This window comes from Trichomycterus rosablanca, chromosome 27, assembly GCF_030014385.1.
Source record: "Trichomycterus rosablanca isolate fTriRos1 chromosome 27, fTriRos1.hap1, whole genome shotgun sequence".
Taxonomy (NCBI): Eukaryota; Metazoa; Chordata; class Actinopteri; order Siluriformes; family Trichomycteridae; genus Trichomycterus; species Trichomycterus rosablanca.
This window is the reverse complement of record NC_086014.1, coordinates 2901196-2920216: the sequence shown is the minus strand read 5'-3', so window position 1 is coordinate 2920216 and position 19021 is coordinate 2901196. Positions and strand designations below refer to the sequence as shown.

Below are 19021 nucleotides of genomic sequence, written 5' to 3'. Positions count from 1 at the left end.
TCCCACCACCGCTGGAGTCTGGGTATCCCAGCGTACCTGCAACTGGGTGAACTGCTTAAACAAAATCGATTTACTTCTTTCTACTATTTAATCTATCTGCTTTTTCTAGCCTGATTTTCATCTGTCAAACTAATCAAGTGCCGCGTACATTGTCTCACTCTAGTGGCGATTTGTGGGATCACGGATTTAAAAACGTACCGAACGGTGCAATGGAAAAGGTGCATTAGTGACGTTTAAAGCTCGATTCGTCATCTGTCACGTGGTAAAAATAGTCTGACTGAACACTGTGTCGATTCATTTAGATTCGACTGAAACGAGCATCGAAGCTTCAATGTTAAAAGTCCCGTTCCTAGTTTCTGCTGTAAACGGAATATATTTTTTAATTCTTAAAATAAAACTTGTTTCGGTTTTTAAAAACATGTACTTACTAGTAATTTAATCAATAACATAAACCGCTGTGTAACTATAATATTGTCAGTCAGCTGAATGTAGCTACTAGATATCAGAAGGATGTGTTGTTATTAGCATTCGTAGCGCTTTAGCTTCATGTTGCAGATAAAAGTTCATAATAAACGCGTGAAAGTGAACGAGTCTGAACTGGAGACCAGCAAAAAGAAAGGTAACATTCATGTTTATGTACTGTTTAAATCATTAAAACATCATAAACACTGAGTGGTTCGTATGTAGCCATCTGTAGCCCAGTTTGTAAACAACGTACATGTTAAAAATACAAACTAAACTTGTGTGTGTAAAGATTCTCAAATTATACACAAAATATTTATTTGTAAAAATAAACAAACACATCAAATACAAAAGACAAACACAGGCACATTGTGATGCACAGTTACGGCTTTATTTGCTGAAATATATGAAATATATTCAATAATAAATGTCTTACCAGCAAACTCAGCTATGTGGTCACGACGTTAGACTCACTGTTAAAGTACATTTGCAATTGTACTGAAGTACTTACAAAGTACAAAAGTACAACTACATATATTTTACAACGTTTCAGTCTTTGCATAACATTGTACACATACTTGACTTTCCTTTTGGAATTAATAAGGTGACCTATCTATCCTTAATATTATCCCTTATTTATCTTAAAGGTACAAGTAATTAAAACTGTCCTTACTAGTACATGGTATTTTAAATCAGGTGGATTAATGTCCCATTAATCAACATACATACATACATACAATTGGAAATATTGTATTTAATATAATAATTAGTATTATTTTTCTGCAAAAGCTTGCTCCACATTAGGGGTTGATGGCTCTGGTTATTAGGTGATCTTATGGTTGCCACTGACACATTTGTTCCTGCTTTCTTCAGGTCATCCTGTAAGTCTTGTGCAGTAACATTTTTTTTCTTAATTGCTGTGATGCAATTGCTTAGGCCAATGGATAAAATTTTTAATATTCAAATTCTTAATACCCATTGCCTGTTGGTACAATGAATTAACCCCCTCTCTCATATTTTGCCAGATACTTTTATCATGGTGGCAACACATCTTGAACACTTAAACCTCTGAGTGGTATTTAACACAGCTGAAGCAAATATTGGGTCGTTATTATGTCCTAATCATGTTGTAACCCAACTATAGGTCACCAGACTAAATAACAGCTGTACTGATATTTAATGTGAACATTAATAAATAAACACTAAATATATTGCTGCATTTTCACCTACTCTTTTTTTCAGATGGGAAGCCCATATAAGATCCCTAAGAAAAAGCAGCTGTCAGATTCATCTGTCATTGGCATGACCTCACCTCTCTCCCGACTCCAGAATAACACCACGTCTAAAGTATGATGTTTCATTTATTTTTTATAATTACAGTTCATTCCATTATTTAACCATAGCTGATTGGATTATATGTATTGCTATTAAAGCTAATGCTGACATCAAGCTTTGGAGTTCGATTAGGATTGGAATCTGACCTATTGGCATTTACTAAGCAAGTTTAGCCAGAAGCCCTGCTATAATTAGTAGATTTATCTGTTTCAGCCACACCTATTACCATTGTGTGCATAAAATCAACTATATGCTCATGTAACCTTAGATAAACCTTGGTAATACATTGTGTCATGCAGATGTGCCATTGAGTGGAGAAGCAGCAGCTCAGCCATGAAGCTCACAGGAGCTCAGTTTCAAACTACAAGCAATGTTCCTCAGGAGTGTCAAGGATTGTGTGTCCACAATCAAATAAAAGCACACAATCCTAATATCGCCATGCATAGTGGTGTAAAGGGCTGACATCGGACTCTGAAGCAGAAAACATTTTTTGGAGTGATTAATCACACTGGCAGACAATGGCCCCTTAGTTTTAAATGAAAATCCTAACTCTACATCATCTAGAGTGTTGTGCGTTTCCAAAATTTTGGGAACAATTTGGGGAAGGCCTTTTTCTATTTCTGCATGGCAATGCCATTATACAAAAAGCGATCTTTAGTATAAAATTGTGCATCCATAATTAGTTATATGGAATTGTCTGGAACCATCCGTAATATGTGTCTGTCTATTTCAGTCAAACTGGACTCGAGAAGTTTTAAATGGAAAAAAGCCGAATGGAAATGGTTGTATTAATGGAAAAAGAGACGTGAACATTGGATCTCCTGAAGCAAACAGGTGAGAGAATAATAAGAGCTGATAATTGTTCATCAATTGTTCATAATTGTTCATGTAAGAGTAACAGTCAACAAACTGGCTGTTTATAAGGAAATAACAAAAGTGAAGAACACCATGACAGGAATCAGAGTTTTAAAAGGCTTTACACATTTTCATCACTTTTAGAGGACCAAGCTGCTCTCCTGCTTTACCTCTGTATGTAATTCTAAACTTAAGACTGATGGAGGATTAGCGGATTAGACTTGCGCAAATGATTTGCATGTTTTCATGTCTGCACACGCTTCCTCCAGCTTCTTTGGTTTCCTGCCTTTCCTAACTTTTTTGTTCACACCATAATTTCCTTATCACATGCCCAAAATAGTATAACTTGTGGGACTTGATGTGGTTCAGTAGCTCCTTTTCTGCTTTGGCCATCTTGTAAACTGCCTCAGTGGTGATCAACTTACTCCATTAGATTTTCAGCCTGAATTTGTCTATCTACCTCCTTCTTTAGTGTTCAGTCATCACATCCATATCTGGCCAAGGGTTTCATCCATCGTAGCTTAATGATGGTGTTAATTGACTTGACCAGTGCAAACCAACCCAACATCAGCCCTAAAAGTGCTTTAGAAAACATACACCAGATGGCGCACCTCACTTATTGTTTCTAAATCTGTTCCTTAAAACTGATTATGTACTGGAGAAGATCGAGCTTTTGTCAGCAGCCAGAAACGTAGTGAGACATGATGTTCTTTCCTTGTGTTGTGTTGATTACCTTACGCTGCCTCCACTTACAAATAAATCATTGTTTTCTAGTCCAGGACTAAAATTCAAAGGTTTACAAGTACATTGACAATACACTAAATTATCTGTAGACATTAAAATTATGTAATCTGTATGTATGTCTGTGTTTTAGCTGGAGACCCAAGAGAGCATCAGACTCAATTTGTCAGCATGAAGGGGACAAACATCCCTTATCAGCTAAGAAGCAAAGGGGTAAGGGTAAAATATGCTTTTCATGGCTTTCAATAGAATTATAATTACCACAAAAATAAATGATATGACTGTTTTTACATGTTATTAACTGTACTTATTAAAACGCTTGGTAGCTTGTTTGCTTGGTAGCATCAAGCACAGAGCAAAGTTTGGAGATTCATTATGGGGGAAAACAGTGCAATTGCACAAGCCAACTGTAGTTTGCAAATAAATCTCTCTGTGTGTGTGTGTGTGTGTGTGTGTGTGTGTGTTTATTTTTATATGTACTTGACCTTTTTGGAATACTTTATGAACAGATGCAGCATGGCTAAACATGAAAATGTTTTCCAAAATGTGTTTGCAGTTTTTACATGTAACTGTTTGGTGAAAGCAGATGCACAAATTCCAACTGCAAGTTTTTTAAAATTCTCTTAAAACATATTTTGCACAACACCATAACGCAATTAGCAATGACGCACATTTTCATTCGGAGCTAAGCACGATAAACCTCTAGCTTTGTATCTGGCGTGATTTAATATCAAACTAATGAGGGAAACTTGCTTATGCGGTGCTTTAATGAGCTCTTAAAGTCAAAAAAATGTACCCTGTCCCTCCCTCTTTTCCCTCCCTGTCCTTATTTCTCTTTCTCAGTTGCCCACATTTAGCTGGACGACTGCTGCATTTTCCTGGCCCTGGATCACTGATGAAAGAACTAGTTTAACTTTAAGAAGCCCTTTAAAATGTCCTGCTGTTCCCACTTGTAGTTTCTTACACTTTCAGATTCTCTAAATGATGTTCTTCATAGCAGGTGCTTTTGCAGCATGTGTCAGCATTAAAGCTGCATCGAGATGATTTTATTTTTGGTTTATTTGACCCCACCTCCCATCAGTGCACATGTAAATAAAGCTCCACCTTCCAGAATGTTCGACTGGTAGAGCAAGCTGACACTTATCCAAAGTGAATACAATGCAAGCACTGCTAGGGCCTTGCTTACGGGGCCCAACAGATGAAACTTGGTGGTGCTTGAACCAACAATCTTTTGCTAGTCCAGTACCTTAACCACTGGACTACCAGTACCCTATTTTCAGGCTTTACCTTTTTTATATAATTTTTAAGACAATGTTTAAACCAGTACTGGTAATAAGAGCTTAATCTAAAAGTGTAAGGGCAATATAAAGTTAATGGTCTTTCACCAAAAAGTGGAACTGAGTCTTGTACATGGCCTTGTACACGAAATCTACTTTTTGGGGGGCACTGTTGCCACTTCATGCTCTCTTTTTGTCTGATAGAATTGAACTTTACGGAGACAGTTGGGTCTTCGGAGTCCGAGGACAAGAAGGACAATGAGGACAAAAACAAGAAAGCAGTCTCTCTAGCAAGTGAAGCAAATGGTACAAACACACAGGAGTCTACGGTGAGAGTTCAATTTCTGGCTTTAATGCTTTGGCTTTTTACTTAAATTAGAACTCTGTACTAAAATGTAAGATGCAGATGCTTTGAACGTCCATTAAAAGTTGAAAGTCGATGTTTCTTGACAGATAAACAAGGGTGTAGAAAACAGGCAGAATGGACAAAGTGCACACTCCTCTTCTGACCAGTGCAGGAAAAAGGAAGTTCCAGAGGAGCATGAAAAGACCCCCAAGAACAGAGGTGCCTCGTCTGTTCCAGGCGGAAAAACTGACCATAACTGGCCTTTTTCAGGAAAGAAGCTCAGACTTAGACTTTCATCTAAAACCTACCAGAGAATCAAACAAAGCTCTACAGAACCCAGTATGTACCAGACTCTCTATTTAAGCCTTTTCACTTGTTATACTGTAAGCTTAGATTATATTTAATTCTTAAGGTTTATTTGAAATTCAGTTTTAGTTCATTTTTGGGTGGTCATATAGTAAGAACTCTTTAACTTTAGTAAAAGTAGACCTAGTGTCTGCCTTATCCATACATGAGTCAGCGATGATGTTTGGTACTCAAAGTCTGATTGTTTTAAAAATGCTTAGGTAGCTTATGTTTAGGTAAAAGTTTAACATCGTAGGAACTGCAGCAAGGAAACATCATGTCTCCTGAATGAAGAACAACTCCCAACAGGTTTGTCTATCTGTGTTACATTCTCATCCCAAATACTTCATCTAAAAAGGAACACATTGTGTTGCATTTATTATTGATAAATGTTGGAACTGTTTGATAAATGAGGGAACAATGTAAGTTCTCTGTTGTAAACTCAGACGTTAGGGACAGTACAGTTCTCCTCGAGCACACAGGTCTTCAGATCAGTGCTGCTGAATGACTTAACTCAACCCCACTGCATTTCCTGGAAGTGTAGCTGGAAAAAGTGTTCTGCTTTATTCTGGGACTTGGTCTTGTTTTTAAAGGTGCAATAAGTATGTTTTTCCATTTTTAATTGAAGAACCATCATGGTATTTTGGATGCAGGGTTGGGAAAAAAGGATAAAGGTAAAAGTTTACATGCACTTAATAATAAAATGTACATTGGGTGTTCTAGCTGGACAATAATCCTAAACATACTGTAAAACTTATTTTATATAACAACAGTACAGGGACTGGACTGTTCTTTTGCAAGTGTTTGTAAACTTTTGATTTTAACTGTGTGTTCTGAAAATGGTAACTAAAGAATCAGTTTTTGGTCTGCCTATTTAACATTCAGTATATTTAAAGAGGTTTCTGCCTTTTGTTGTACTTGGTTGCAGTGTGTGTGGTTGTGTTCTAATGTTGAAGTGCTGGAGTAACCCATACCAGTAGCAGCATTTTACAGCTCTAAAGGATCTAATGGATCACCAGACTTCTATAGGCAATGTGTCTTTTAAATGTGCAATGTAATGATAGATTAATGAATTTATTAATCTATTGCAGTTGTGCTCTCCAGTGATGATGAAGATGGTGCAGACAAACAATGCACTGATGCAGTGAGCAGTGCTAGTGCTCAGCAAAGCGTTCAGGTGAGTTCAGTTGGTTGTTGTTGGTTGACCAAATTAATGAAGGACAAAGGTCCATACAAATCGTTTATGTTTAAGATCCTCAGCTGAAAATAGATGATCTAATTCTATAGTAACTGGTAGGCACTACAATGCATTGTATGTAAATGTTTGAATTACACCATATATGAAAATAAATTAAATTAGATTGAAACATAGCCAAAATATTTTTTCTTTGTATCTCAGAAAACAAGCAGCAGTGCCACTTTTGGAGAGCAGTTTTTATCCCCGTCCATCATTGAACTTGCCTTCTCCACTCTCCACTTTGGCACAACGCGGGCCCTCGCTAACGGACTCATCACAGTGAGTGTGTGGCCTTTACAAAGAAATGCGCCCATCAAGACAGAGTTCACCTGTTCAGAGTTCATTTTGTTTTCTTTATTAGTTTAGTATGTTGTTTAAAGAGATTGGGTCTCTCTTTTACTCACAAATATTCACATCATAGAACGTCTCTTAATTTTTCCAAATCAAGTTGCTTCATGTGTACTGCAAAAAAAACGACAGCATCTGCTTAAGGGCAACATGAGCACCAGTCTTGAGTGAATATGCTCATCCCCGGTACACACAGATCTGCACCAATAAAGCAGAGCACATCTCCAATAACTATAAATTCTTCAAGCACCGTGTATGCATGCGTTTTAGATTGTTTTATTAGCTCTAATAAACAATTAACGAGGCACAATTGCACACTCAAATATTTGTGCGATCACCTGTCCACATATAAGTGTTCAGTAAAAAAACATAGTGAGAGTTTGTGGGACTTTTAAAGACACTGCACTGTTTTACTACATGCACTGTAATGAATTACTGACTACGTTTATTAGACTCTTTTGGTCGGCTTTTGTTTTTCTTGTTTAATCTGTGCCAACACTCTGTGTCTACAAAGCCATGCTGTTGTAGCATGTGTAGAATGAGGCCTGGCATCATCTTGCTAAAGTAATCATGGACAATTTAGGAAAAGACCTCACCTTTATAACAGCATGTGTCTCACTAAATTCCAATGCACACCTCTGCATCAATGGTATATTCACACATACAGTGTATCACAAAAGTGAGTACACCCCTCACATTTCTTCAGATATTTAAGTATATCTTTTCATGGGACAACACTGACAAAATGACACTTTGACACAATGAAAAGTAGTCTGTGTGCAGCTTATATAACAGTGTAAATTTATTATTCCCTCAAAATAACTCAATATACAGCCATTAATGTCTAAACCACCGGCAACAAAAGTGAGTACACCCCTAAGAGACTACACCCCTAAATGTCCAAATTGAGCACTGCTTGTCATTTTCCTTCCAAAATGTCATGTGATTTGTTAGTGTTACTAGGTCTCAGGTGTGCATAGGGAGCAGGTGTGTTCAATTTAGTAGTACAGCTCTCACACTCTCTCATACTGGTCACTGAAAGTTCCAACATGGCACCTCATGGCAAAGAACGCTCTGAGGATCTTAAAAGATGAATTGTTGCGCTACATGAAGATGGCCAAGGCTACAAGAAGATTGCCAACACCCTGAAACTGAGCTGCAGCACAGTGGCCAAGATCATCCAGTGTTTTAAAAGAGCAGGGTCCACTCAGAACAGACCTCGCGTTGGTCGTCCAAAGAAGCTGAGTGCACGTGCTCAGCGTCACATCCAACTGCTGTCTTTGAAAGATAGGCGCAAGAGTGCTGTCAGCATTGCTGCAGAAATTGAAAAGATGGGGGGTCAGCCTGTCAGTGCTCAGACCATACGCCGCACACTACATCAAATTGGTCTGCATGGCTGTCACCCCAGAAGGAAGCCTCTTCTGAAGTCTCTACACAAGAAAGCCCGCAAACAGTTTGCTGAAGACATGTCAACAAAGGACATGGATTACTGGAACCATGTCCTATGGTCTGATGAGACCAAGATTAATTTGTTTGGTTCAGATGGTCTCAAGCATGTGTGGCGGCAATCAGGTGAGGAGTACAAAGATAAGTGTGTCATGCCTACAGTCAAGCATGGTGGTGGGAATGCCATGGTCTGGGGCTGCATGGGTGCAGCAGGTGTTGGGGAGTTACATTTCATTGAGGGACACATGAACTCCAATATGTACTGTGAAATACTGAAGCAGAGCATGATCCCCTTCCTCCGGATACTGGGTCGCAGGGCAGTGTTCCAGCATGATAATGACTCCAAACACACCTCTAAGACGACCACTGCTTTATTGAAGAGGCTGAGGGTAAAGGTGATGGACTGGCCAAGCATGTCTCCAGACCTAAACCCAATAGAACATCTTTGAGGCATCCTCAAGCGGAAGGTGGAGGAGCGCAAAGTCTCGAATATCCGCCAGCTCCGTGATGTCGTCATGGAGGAGTGGAAAAGCATTCCAGTGGCAACCTGTGAAGCTCTGGTAAACTCCATGCCCAGGAGAGTTAAGGCAGTTCTGGGAAATAATGGTGGCCACACAAAATATTGACACTTCAGGAACTTTCACTAAGGGGTGTACTCACTTTTGTTGCCGGTGGTTTAGACATTAATGGCTGTATATTGAGTTATTTTGAGGGAAGAATAAATTTACACTGTTATATAAGCTGCACACAGACTACTTTTCATTGTGTCAAAGTGTCATTTTGTCAGTGTTGTCCCATGAAAATATATACTTAAATATCTGCAGAATTGTGAGGGGTGTACTCACTTTTGTGATACACTGTATATGCAAGTCACCCATGCTTCACAAAAATGTTTTAATGTTATAATGATTTTTTTGTGCCAGAGCTCAGACATTATCTAATATTTTTTACTTTTAATTGTTTGACATCAATTTAGTTGATGTCACGTGTCACACATGAGTGTTTTAAATCATCTGTGGATGATTATTACTCTTGCTTTACATTTTCATTACTGGACTTGTTGCTTACTGCCTATGCTGTTATTCTTTTATTTGCACTGATGTGACCCCCATCCCGTCTGTTGTACAGATCACAGAAGACAGCATCTCTATACCACTGAAAGGTAAAGTTTCATTACATAACTAAGAGAAAGACTGTGATGATTATTTAGGCTGGTGCACCAAATAATAATTCGACTTCTAATGAGATAAAAGTGTCCAGCAGACAGCTTTCTGTATTTTTGTTTTTAACAATAAAAAAGTAAACTGTACAATATTCACTAGACAAACACTTTCTCTCTTTTAGGAGCAGTGTGTGATGGTGATAAAGGTGATAGTAAGAGTGTTTCAGTGTCAATCGTCCCCTCAGAGCTGCAAGCATACGGCATATGGAAGAAGGACGGCTGTAGACTGATTGAGCAGCAGGATTCATCATCGTCATCCTTTCTCTTTTTTATACTGACCGATGCTCAAGCCCGACTGCTGCACACCGAGCTCTCATCAATACACAATACACACACAGCTAGTAAGACACACACACATCATACAAATCTCTTCTACTAAAAAAAACCCTGATGTTTTATTGAGTTTTATTGAAGCTTCTGAACTAATCCAGACTGGACTTCAACATAAAGCCACGAAAGTCTGCTATGCACATAAAGATCTTATAAAGATCTGATATACATATTACATATATCTCACACACTTGATTCTTACCACTTGGGTGACTGTGAGGTAAGAATTTATTGTCCTCCTTTCTAGGCCTGCCTAGCCCATTCGTGTTGGTGGTTCTGGTTGGACATTTGGAGGACATACAGCATGTCTCCTTGGTCTCTCTGATCGAGATGATGGCTCTGAAGACTGGGCGTTCAGAGCTGAGCAATCCTCTATCCTTGGCCGAAGGGATGAAACGGCTTCAGAGCCACCCTCGTGGCTTCCACCTTCTTACTCTGCTGAGACACAAAATGGGGACCAATCAGGTATGTCGCTTGTTGTTCCTTTGGTGACAGATTGACAACAAAATAGAGAAATTTAATACTTTTCTAAAGTTTTGATAGTAGCGACTTGTCAGTTCTCTAATACTGTCTTGTTAATTGGAAATAAAAGAGCAATTGTTAAAATATGTTGTTTTATATTTAAAACAATCTTTACTTGATTAATATCGTCCATAAATAAATGTTTGTTCTAACTGGCTTTGCTGACTGCTGTGGTATTGACCTAATAGCAAGAATTGTAAATTTGTCATTGTGGTGGCAATACATGTAGAGTCCATCCCAGATTCCTAGTGGGACATTGTCGAATCTTTTTGTTTACAGGAGAGTCAAAATGGGACCAAAAATGGCAAAACGCTTGGGGTCATAAGTACGAGACAAGCATCACTCCGCAGCGGTTCAAAGCAGCAGTCTCTGGCTCGAAGGTACACCCATCAGTTTTATGATCTATTACCAGTGATCTTTGTTTTTGATGTTGTTGTCTATGTTTTTATTAATTTCTGTGATTTTTCCTTTTGATTTTTTAAAACATTATTAATCCTTTTTCCTCATCTATTTTATACTCTGGTTCTTAAGTTTATTTGGTTCTTATATTTTCCTTGGTTTTATTGTTTTTGTTTTTCAGTACTTTTGATTTATTGGGTTTGCTGTTAGTTTTTCTTCTATTATCTCGGTACACTTGTGTCCCTTGATGCATTTTGTTTTTTGTTTTTGCTCTACTTTTTCCTCATATCCTCATATTCACTGTTTTGTCTATTTTGCGATGATAATTTTCATTGCATCTCTTAATCTTCAGTTTGCTTTTGATTTTGACCATAAGCTGCTAATGATGACTTTGTCTACTTGTAATGTGACTTGTGTTGTGGGTATTAGTAGTGATTACCAAAACAGTTCAGAAACATAAAGACTTTACAATTATATCCACGCTCTTTTGACTGCAGAGCTTTGATTTTGTAAAATAGTGATTACTGTGTAAGCTGATTAAGCTCATTGCTGCTTTGGTTGGAGCTGGTACCTGTATTCCCTACTGGAAACTTTTCCATGTCACTGCTCTGGGTCTCTTTGTAATAAAACTCCTCTTATTATACCAGAGTTTGTACTAAAGCTTAGTGATTTGTAAGCCATCACTGTCACGCATGAGTTAGAAAGGAATGTTTTTCCAATCAAACTTAACCTGATTAGCAGGAGTTTGTGTTGGACCTGTTTTATGCTGACTAAGTCTTTATAAGTCCTTTTTTAAAACCCTTTTTTGTTTAGGTTAATACAGTATCCACCTCCACCTTCAAAGGGTGGCATTACTGTGACTACTGAAGATCTTGAGTGCCTTAGGGATGGTGAATTTCTGAACGATGTCATCATAGACTTCTACCTCAAGTGAGTCACTTGTGTTTTTCTAGTGCAAAATGCTTTTCTCTGACATTTATTTGCAGAGTATTGCAGTCCAAATAAATAATAATACGCCAAGGATATAAGATTCAAGAATTCTGTAAGTAAAAAAGTTGCATACCTTTTCTTTGTTAGTAAGTCTGTTTCCAACACCCATCGTTGTTAATTAATTTTTTAATCAATTTCAGTTTCTTAATATAGCCTGCCAATCTCTTGCTTGCTTTACTGTGGATGCTGTCACCCATGTTTTAGCAGCTTCTATCTAATAAGCAGGTACTAAAGGTTGCAGTTTTTTCATAGATACCTGCAGTTGGAGAGTGAAAATCGGGATTTAGCTGACAGGTCTCACATTTTCAGCAGCTTCTTCTACAAGCAGCTCACTCGCAAGGACAACATCAGGGAGGAGGAGGCAGGTGGCACGTGAGCAACACACACACACACACACACACACACACACACGCACAAAATGCATATAATGTATTACACCTGTACTCTGTATATAAATGTATTCACATTGGCTGTGTGTTTTTTACAGGGCGCAGTACAGACGCCATCAGAGAGTAAGAACCTGGACCAGGAATGTTGACATCTTCAGCAAGGACTTCCTCTTTATACCTGTCAATCAAGAGTAAGTGCTGTTTTAGACATAGGCTTGAATACAAACGTTTATAAACCCTCAATTTCTTGTGACTTTGACTTTTCTGTACTCATATAAATAGGATTTGTTTAGCACCCATTAAAAATACATTGTGAATGCCAAGAAGAACAGAAAAGTGTTGCCTTTTACTATGAAGAAATTGCCTGGATAGTCAGATGACACCCAAGAACCACAAAAAACTAGAAGCTGCTGGGAACACATGTACCTCCGTTTACAATTAAGCTAGGCTTACATTGCCATGAGATTAAAGGCTTTCGTATAAGGAAGAGGTTTGTCAGTGTCATCAGCAGAAACTTCAGTCTTGATTTAGTGCTGATTTTGGGCGTCCTTCTTGTGTGGCAACCTCAAATCCCAGGGTGATATGAAGCATGATATACTGTGGCTAGTGCCACCTGTTTTCCAACCACTTTTAATTCATGGCAGACCTGGGATTTTTTGTGGTTCTTGGAACATATGAACAACTTTTTCTCAGTAAATGTTGACAGTTTGGGGTTTTTTTTTTTGCTCTCGAACTTGGCAAAGAAACCAGTTTTATTGAAACTGAATCTATGGCTGCAGAGAAGTTACCAGTGGTAGAATTTAAACGGTCATGTCTCAGGGTTGAATGACGTAGTATTTTTCTCACCAGCAAATGATCAATCTAGTCACTTTATGTATATTTTTGACCCAACAACATTTTGGAACCCCACAAAAAATAAAAGATCTTGTAAATCTTAGTTTCCACCATGGTTGCAACACACCTGGATCACTTGTATGTCTGAGTGGTTTATATAACCCATTAAAGCTGAAGCAGATCAAAGGTGGTTATTAACTCCCAATGGTTTAATCATGTTGTAACCCAACATTAGGTCATCCAGACTAGTAGTAGGTTTTAAAATTAGCCACAGCAGTATTGTGTAGGGCAGGGGTGTCCAAACCTTTCTTGCTGGGGGCCAGATTGAGTAAAAAAATATGCAAACACACTGTTTCAAAAATAGTAACGGGTCGTAGTTTGGACAGCCCTGGTGTGGGGGTGGAATAATTATGACGTAGGAGTAATAAACATGTCTTGCTCCTTGTCAAATACTTCGTAATTCATTTTTGTTCATTTGCTGCATCATTTAACTGATAAAACTTGAGCCATGCAGAAAAAGTTTCTTTGGTTGCATCTGTTAATGTAAATAATGGTCCTGAGAGTCTCTACTGTTTTAGCCAAATTTTGCAACTTCTTTTTCCACCACTCTATGACCAGTAGTCAAAGGCCTGATCTGCCTGTCCCAGGTGCTTGGTCTAATCAGTCCATTCCCGACTTGAATCCCTGAAGCACATTAGCAAGTCTGTGTAGTGTTAGGAACCAAATCAATTTGAGTCTGTGCAAGCGCCATTACAAACGTGGCTCTGATGCCAAAGTAAAAAAGCAAACATCAGACACCAGATCTGACTTGGCTGATTACATTTGAGGTAAGGGGAACATTGTGTTGATTTTAATAAACAGGAACATTCAGAACAAAAACTACCTTACTGTTCCTGTGTGTGTGTGTGTGTGTGTGTGTGTGTGTGTGTGTTTGTGTGTTTGTGTGTTTGTGTGTTGTGTGTGTGTGTGTGTGTGTGTGTGTGTGTGTGTGTGTGTGTGTGTGTGTGTGAGAGAATGATAGTCAATGACAATGACCAGGGCACGCATTGTGCACAATAGCAATATGTTCTTGTAAAAAATGAGGCCAGCCAAACATGCACACAAAAACAGCCACAGACTTATCTTTGTGTGTATTCCAGCTGAATTGTTACACATGAGATGGCCTGTACGTCTGTGGAACACCCTGTACTTGTTTGAGAAGATTTGAGCCAGACTTGTTTACCCTTTCTCTACATGTCTAGGTCTCTCTACCATTCTCTCTTTCTCTTTCAATCCAGAGCTCACTGGTACTTGGTAGTGATCTGTTTCCCAGGGCTCCTGCAGACCGACTGCGTGACGTGGAGGACGAGCCAAGCAGGTACTTCACAAACACACACAAGTCTGGATTAATTACTCAGCTACATGGTCTCACATATGGTCTTAATGTCTCAACAAGGTGTGAAAACATCTCGCTTTGGTCTGTAGAACAGTGTGATGTGTAAACACAGTAACTGAATGAACAGAACATTAAAACAGTGCATGCGTATTCTTTTTTAAATTATCCATCTGGTTCTGTTTCTTTCTGTCCCCATCTTCTTTAATAGAAAAAAAAACTAATGTCACTGGTATATAAACTAATGCAGAAAGCTTTATTTATTTTTATGGATCAGAGGTCAGCAAGAGCTTTGTTTTCTATTTAAAGTGTTTTTTTTCCCTAATGACTCAAACTAGTGCTGGCCTATTCTGTATCCTGTTAACCTTACATAACAATTAAAGTACAAGGGCCCTCAAGTGGCGCAGAGGTCTAACTTACTATCAGCAGAGTTATTAACCTGGCAGGGCATCCACACAAACACAGTTGGCTGTATTTGAGGAAGGGAATGTCGTACAGGGTCTCTTCCTGCTGTCGCTGTGTTATCGTTCTAGTCCAAGCACCTGTACGAGTTGCCGGATTCACATGTTGCATTGGCTACTCTAAACTTCTTATATGTGAGTGAGTAGATAGGTGAGTGTGTGCAGGTGCCCTGTTTAGGGTGTATCCCTGCCACGTGGGCAGTGTTTTCACAGTGAATACAAAACTTATTTTTTCTTTACAGTGTTATGTTGTTGTGTTTTGACTGTTTGCAGGAAGTACTGAAGAAACAAAGGGCAGAACAAAGGATGGCAAATCTTATGACCTTCCGGTAAAAACCACTTCAAATTTTTTCAACACATTGTATATGTGTATATTAGATTGTACATATGCATGCGGTATGGTCTGTTGATCAGGTGTAAGTGGATAAAGAACATTTTTCTTTAAAGATAAGTCTTTGAATTGGAACACAGCCTTTAAGTGTTTTTGTGTGTAGGACTGTACAGCACGTAGCTGTAAAAAGGAGACGGTCACCAGAAGGTAAGAAACCCTGAGTCTTCAGTTAAGCATACTTTATAGCAGATCATGTATACAGTAGCAGGAGACTGTTTTAAACTTTTTGCAATGTGGGTTTTTTAAATTCATTTCTCATAAAATGTAATCTGATTTGTATTCAAGCCATAAAAACAAACATGTTTTATCTTGAATAATAAAATCTACAGAATTGTGCAGGTCTTGGGTCTTTTTATCTCTGATATTTCACATTGTGCTGGTGGTGTGATCTTTGCTGGACGTTTACTTGCAATGAGAGTTGTGACTGCTGAATTTCCTCCATTTGTATGCTACTGCATGTACTCAAGCACATACTGTAGTGCTGCTTACATGGCACGAGCTTTAGCAGATCCAGTTGTGAGAGGGGTGCTGATGTGATTGTTCTTTCTGTCTATAGGCCCTGCATATTGATCATGGATTCCCTGAAACTTTCCTACCATTATCGCATCTATATGCTTTTACGAGAGTAAGTTTGTCTTATGTTGCATCGATCAGTGACTCAGGTAGGGATGAAACCTTACATTCGTTTTTAAGGGATTTTTAATTATTTTTGTTTGTTTCCTCTGAATGAATGAAACATTTAAACTGCCTTTCCCAAAAGTGTTCCGAAAATACACAGCAGCTTAGATCATTCATTTGATCCCTAGGCGGGCGGCACAGTGTCGCCTCACAGCCAGAAGGTCCTTGGATCGATCCCCAAATAAAGGAGCTGTACCTATGCTCTGGGTTTTCAGGTACCTGCAGGTGGAGTGGGAAATGCGGCGGGGGACTCCTCGTGTTTTTAATGAAGACAGTATCAAGGGCAGCCACTGTAAAGTCCCCCTGCAGGACAACAGCAGTGACTGCGGCCTTTACCTGCTGCAGTATGTAGAGAGCTTCCTGGAGGTACACACACACACACACACACACACACACACACACACACACATTAACAACACACACAGCACACAGGTTTGCAGTTTCTTTTAGGCACTGGCAGAAACATTCAGGCATGTTCTCCTGTCCCATCAAATACAGCCCCACACACCCCCACACACATACTACACACAACACACAACACACACACACCATGGATGTGCAGTCTTTAGGCAATTGCAGAAACACACACACACACACACACTCAGATTGTACTAGTACTCATTTTTCTGGACTTGTGTGTCTGGACAGCTTGTACAACACTGCGAAAATCTCACATTGATGTCTTATGTGAAGATCCTTATTTCTCCAAACATGTTTTTAATTCTGTTTTGTAGAATCCAGTTGTGCACTTTGACCTCCCGCTGCGACTGGAGCGCTGGTTTCCACGGCAGCAGGTGCACAGGAAAAGGGCGGAGCTCCGTGAGCTGGTGCTTCAGCTATATCGAAAGCAAGGTGGCGGAGTCGTGCAAAACAGCAGCAGTAGCTAACGTTAGAAGTATTTCTAGGTATAATAATTCTACTTGAAATGACTGATCAACGACCACGGCCTTGTTTTCTACCTGCGTACGTTCTTGCGCGTAGATGTGCAGGCATGTGTGCATTGTATGTATGTGAGAGACTGAAGCGGTTTGCAATAGACCTGATTCGAAGCCTGATTCTACCGTTTCTGATCCTTTTTCTGAAGCATGGGAATCCCAATTGCATCAAACGTTATTTTTAAATGTAGTAATGAAAGAGCAAGCAGAGCCAGATTAATTGGAATAAAGCGCTCTGGGGCTGGAATTTACTTTTAACAACATCCTGCACCACAGTGCATCACATTTACCCCCCTTTTTGTTTTGATATAACGTTTTTTAACATTTACAGTTACAGTTCTGGTTGTGGAACATTAGTGATTGAAGTAATCCTACTCACAGTCATAACAGTGTTATTATTTCTTGCAGATCTGTCTGTGTAAAAGAACAGGAAATAACGGGACACATACCTTTCTGTAATTTGGCGCCCCCTGTTTTGCGTCCTCCTTGTCAAATGTACAGTTCGTTCGGCTCATTGGAACAGAAAAACAAGTAACGGCCTCGGTTTAGTTTGTGTTTGACTGTACATGACTGTTTATGAGTCTGTTTATGAGTGTGTCAGTGTGAATGAATGTATGAGGTTTTATGACTGTGTGTGTGTGTGCACTTGCATGCCTGTATAACTGTATGCATGTGTATGACTGTAAGGTTTTTTATGACTTTATATATAAAATGTGTGTGTGTGTTTGTTGGTTAAGTTAATGTGTATTGTGGCGGTGTTTTTCAGTCCTGCTGCTTGTACATATCAGTGTTTCCTGTCTGGAGTTGTAATGGGGGAACCTACAGAATTGTGCAGTGATTGAGAAACATTTCGTTAACTAAGTTAAGAAATGCAACATGGGAAATCATGTTCTGTTAATTTATTTTAAATTGTATAATTTTAAACTTTGTAATGTGGAAGAATAAAATGAGGAAAAGTTTATTTTTAAGATGTTTCACAGTAATGCTAATCAGATGGGTTGTGTTAAAAAGTGTCCTAGAAAGGTCACTCTTATGTGTTTACATGCATACGTTAATTATTATAAATTCCATTTACACTAAGTCTACGTTTAATCAACTATAATTACATTGTAAAAATGATTTACATTTACATGTGTGGCATTTTGCAGATGCTTTTATCCAAAGCCACTTACAGTTATGATTGAATACATTTCAAGCAATTCAGGATTAGGGACTTGCAGCAGATGCACAGTGGCGGTTTGAACAAGCAGCCTTCTGATTTCTGGATTTTTAAACATTGAATTAAAAACCAAAACATGAAAACATATATTCACAAAAGAATCCCAACCCTTTGTTCAAGGCTTTGTAAAAGCCAATTTGGCAGCATTTATAGCTGCCAGTCTTCTCGGATACGTCTCTACAAGCTTTGCACACCTGGTTTCACTCTGGGCGGGGCCACTTGACGAAGGACAAATACAGACTTGCCCCAAAGCCACTGTTGTTGTGGCTGTATGCTGTTGGAGTTTGTCTCTGTCTGCACTCTGTCTTAGGTGTTCTTTAAGGATGTTTCTGTATTTGGTTGCATTTATTGGCCCCATAATTCTCACCACTTTCTCTGCTCATGTCACTGAGAAGCACTGCCATAGCACAATGCTGCCACCATCATGTTTTACTATAGAGATGGAATTATCCAGGTGATATGTAGTGCCTGTTTGTCAGACATAGTGCTTGCTGAGCTGGTCTCATCAGACCAGAGAATTTTCTCATGTTGCCAGAGTCTTTAACATAATGTTCAGCAAAGTGTAGGTGGCCTGTTGTATCATTTAACAGTGCTTTCTTTCTTGCCACTCTGTCATAAAGCCCTGATTCATGAAGTGCTTCCCAGGTTCTCCCATCTGGGCACAGGACATTTGGAGCTCTTTTAGACTGACCATTACATTAGGTTCAAGCTTGGGCCAAGCCTCTTCAGTTTCACTGTGGTTCTTGAAACACTTAAAGCCTTAGATGGTATTTTTATGTTTGCCTGGCTACAGTATGACTGCAGAGATGCTCAGACAGAAGGTTCCTTGCCACTCTGATGGTGGCAAGAAACTTAAAGCATCGTCATTCACTCACAACTCCTCTGGT

The 19021-nt window shown here is 39.0% G+C and overlaps 1 protein-coding gene across 1 annotated transcript; it reads left to right on the top strand.

Moving 5' to 3' along the window:
- Positions 1-345: 345 nt before the first annotated feature.
- senp7b (SUMO specific peptidase 7b) lies at positions 346-17883 on the top strand. The gene is made up of 21 exons (XM_062989903.1): positions 346-619; positions 1705-1809; positions 2531-2631; positions 3527-3606; positions 4875-4999; positions 5124-5355; positions 6453-6538; positions 6761-6877; positions 9521-9554; positions 9737-9955; positions 10192-10409; positions 10746-10846; positions 11679-11795; positions 12108-12227; positions 12343-12435; positions 14356-14435; positions 15185-15240; positions 15406-15449; positions 15859-15927; positions 16196-16346; positions 16715-17883. Exons 2-21 carry the CDS (start codon positions 1705-1707, stop codon positions 16865-16867), a joined length of 2301 nt encoding a protein of 766 aa, XP_062845973.1. The 5' UTR covers positions 346-619; the 3' UTR covers positions 16868-17883.
- Positions 17884-19021: the final 1138 nt, after the last annotated feature.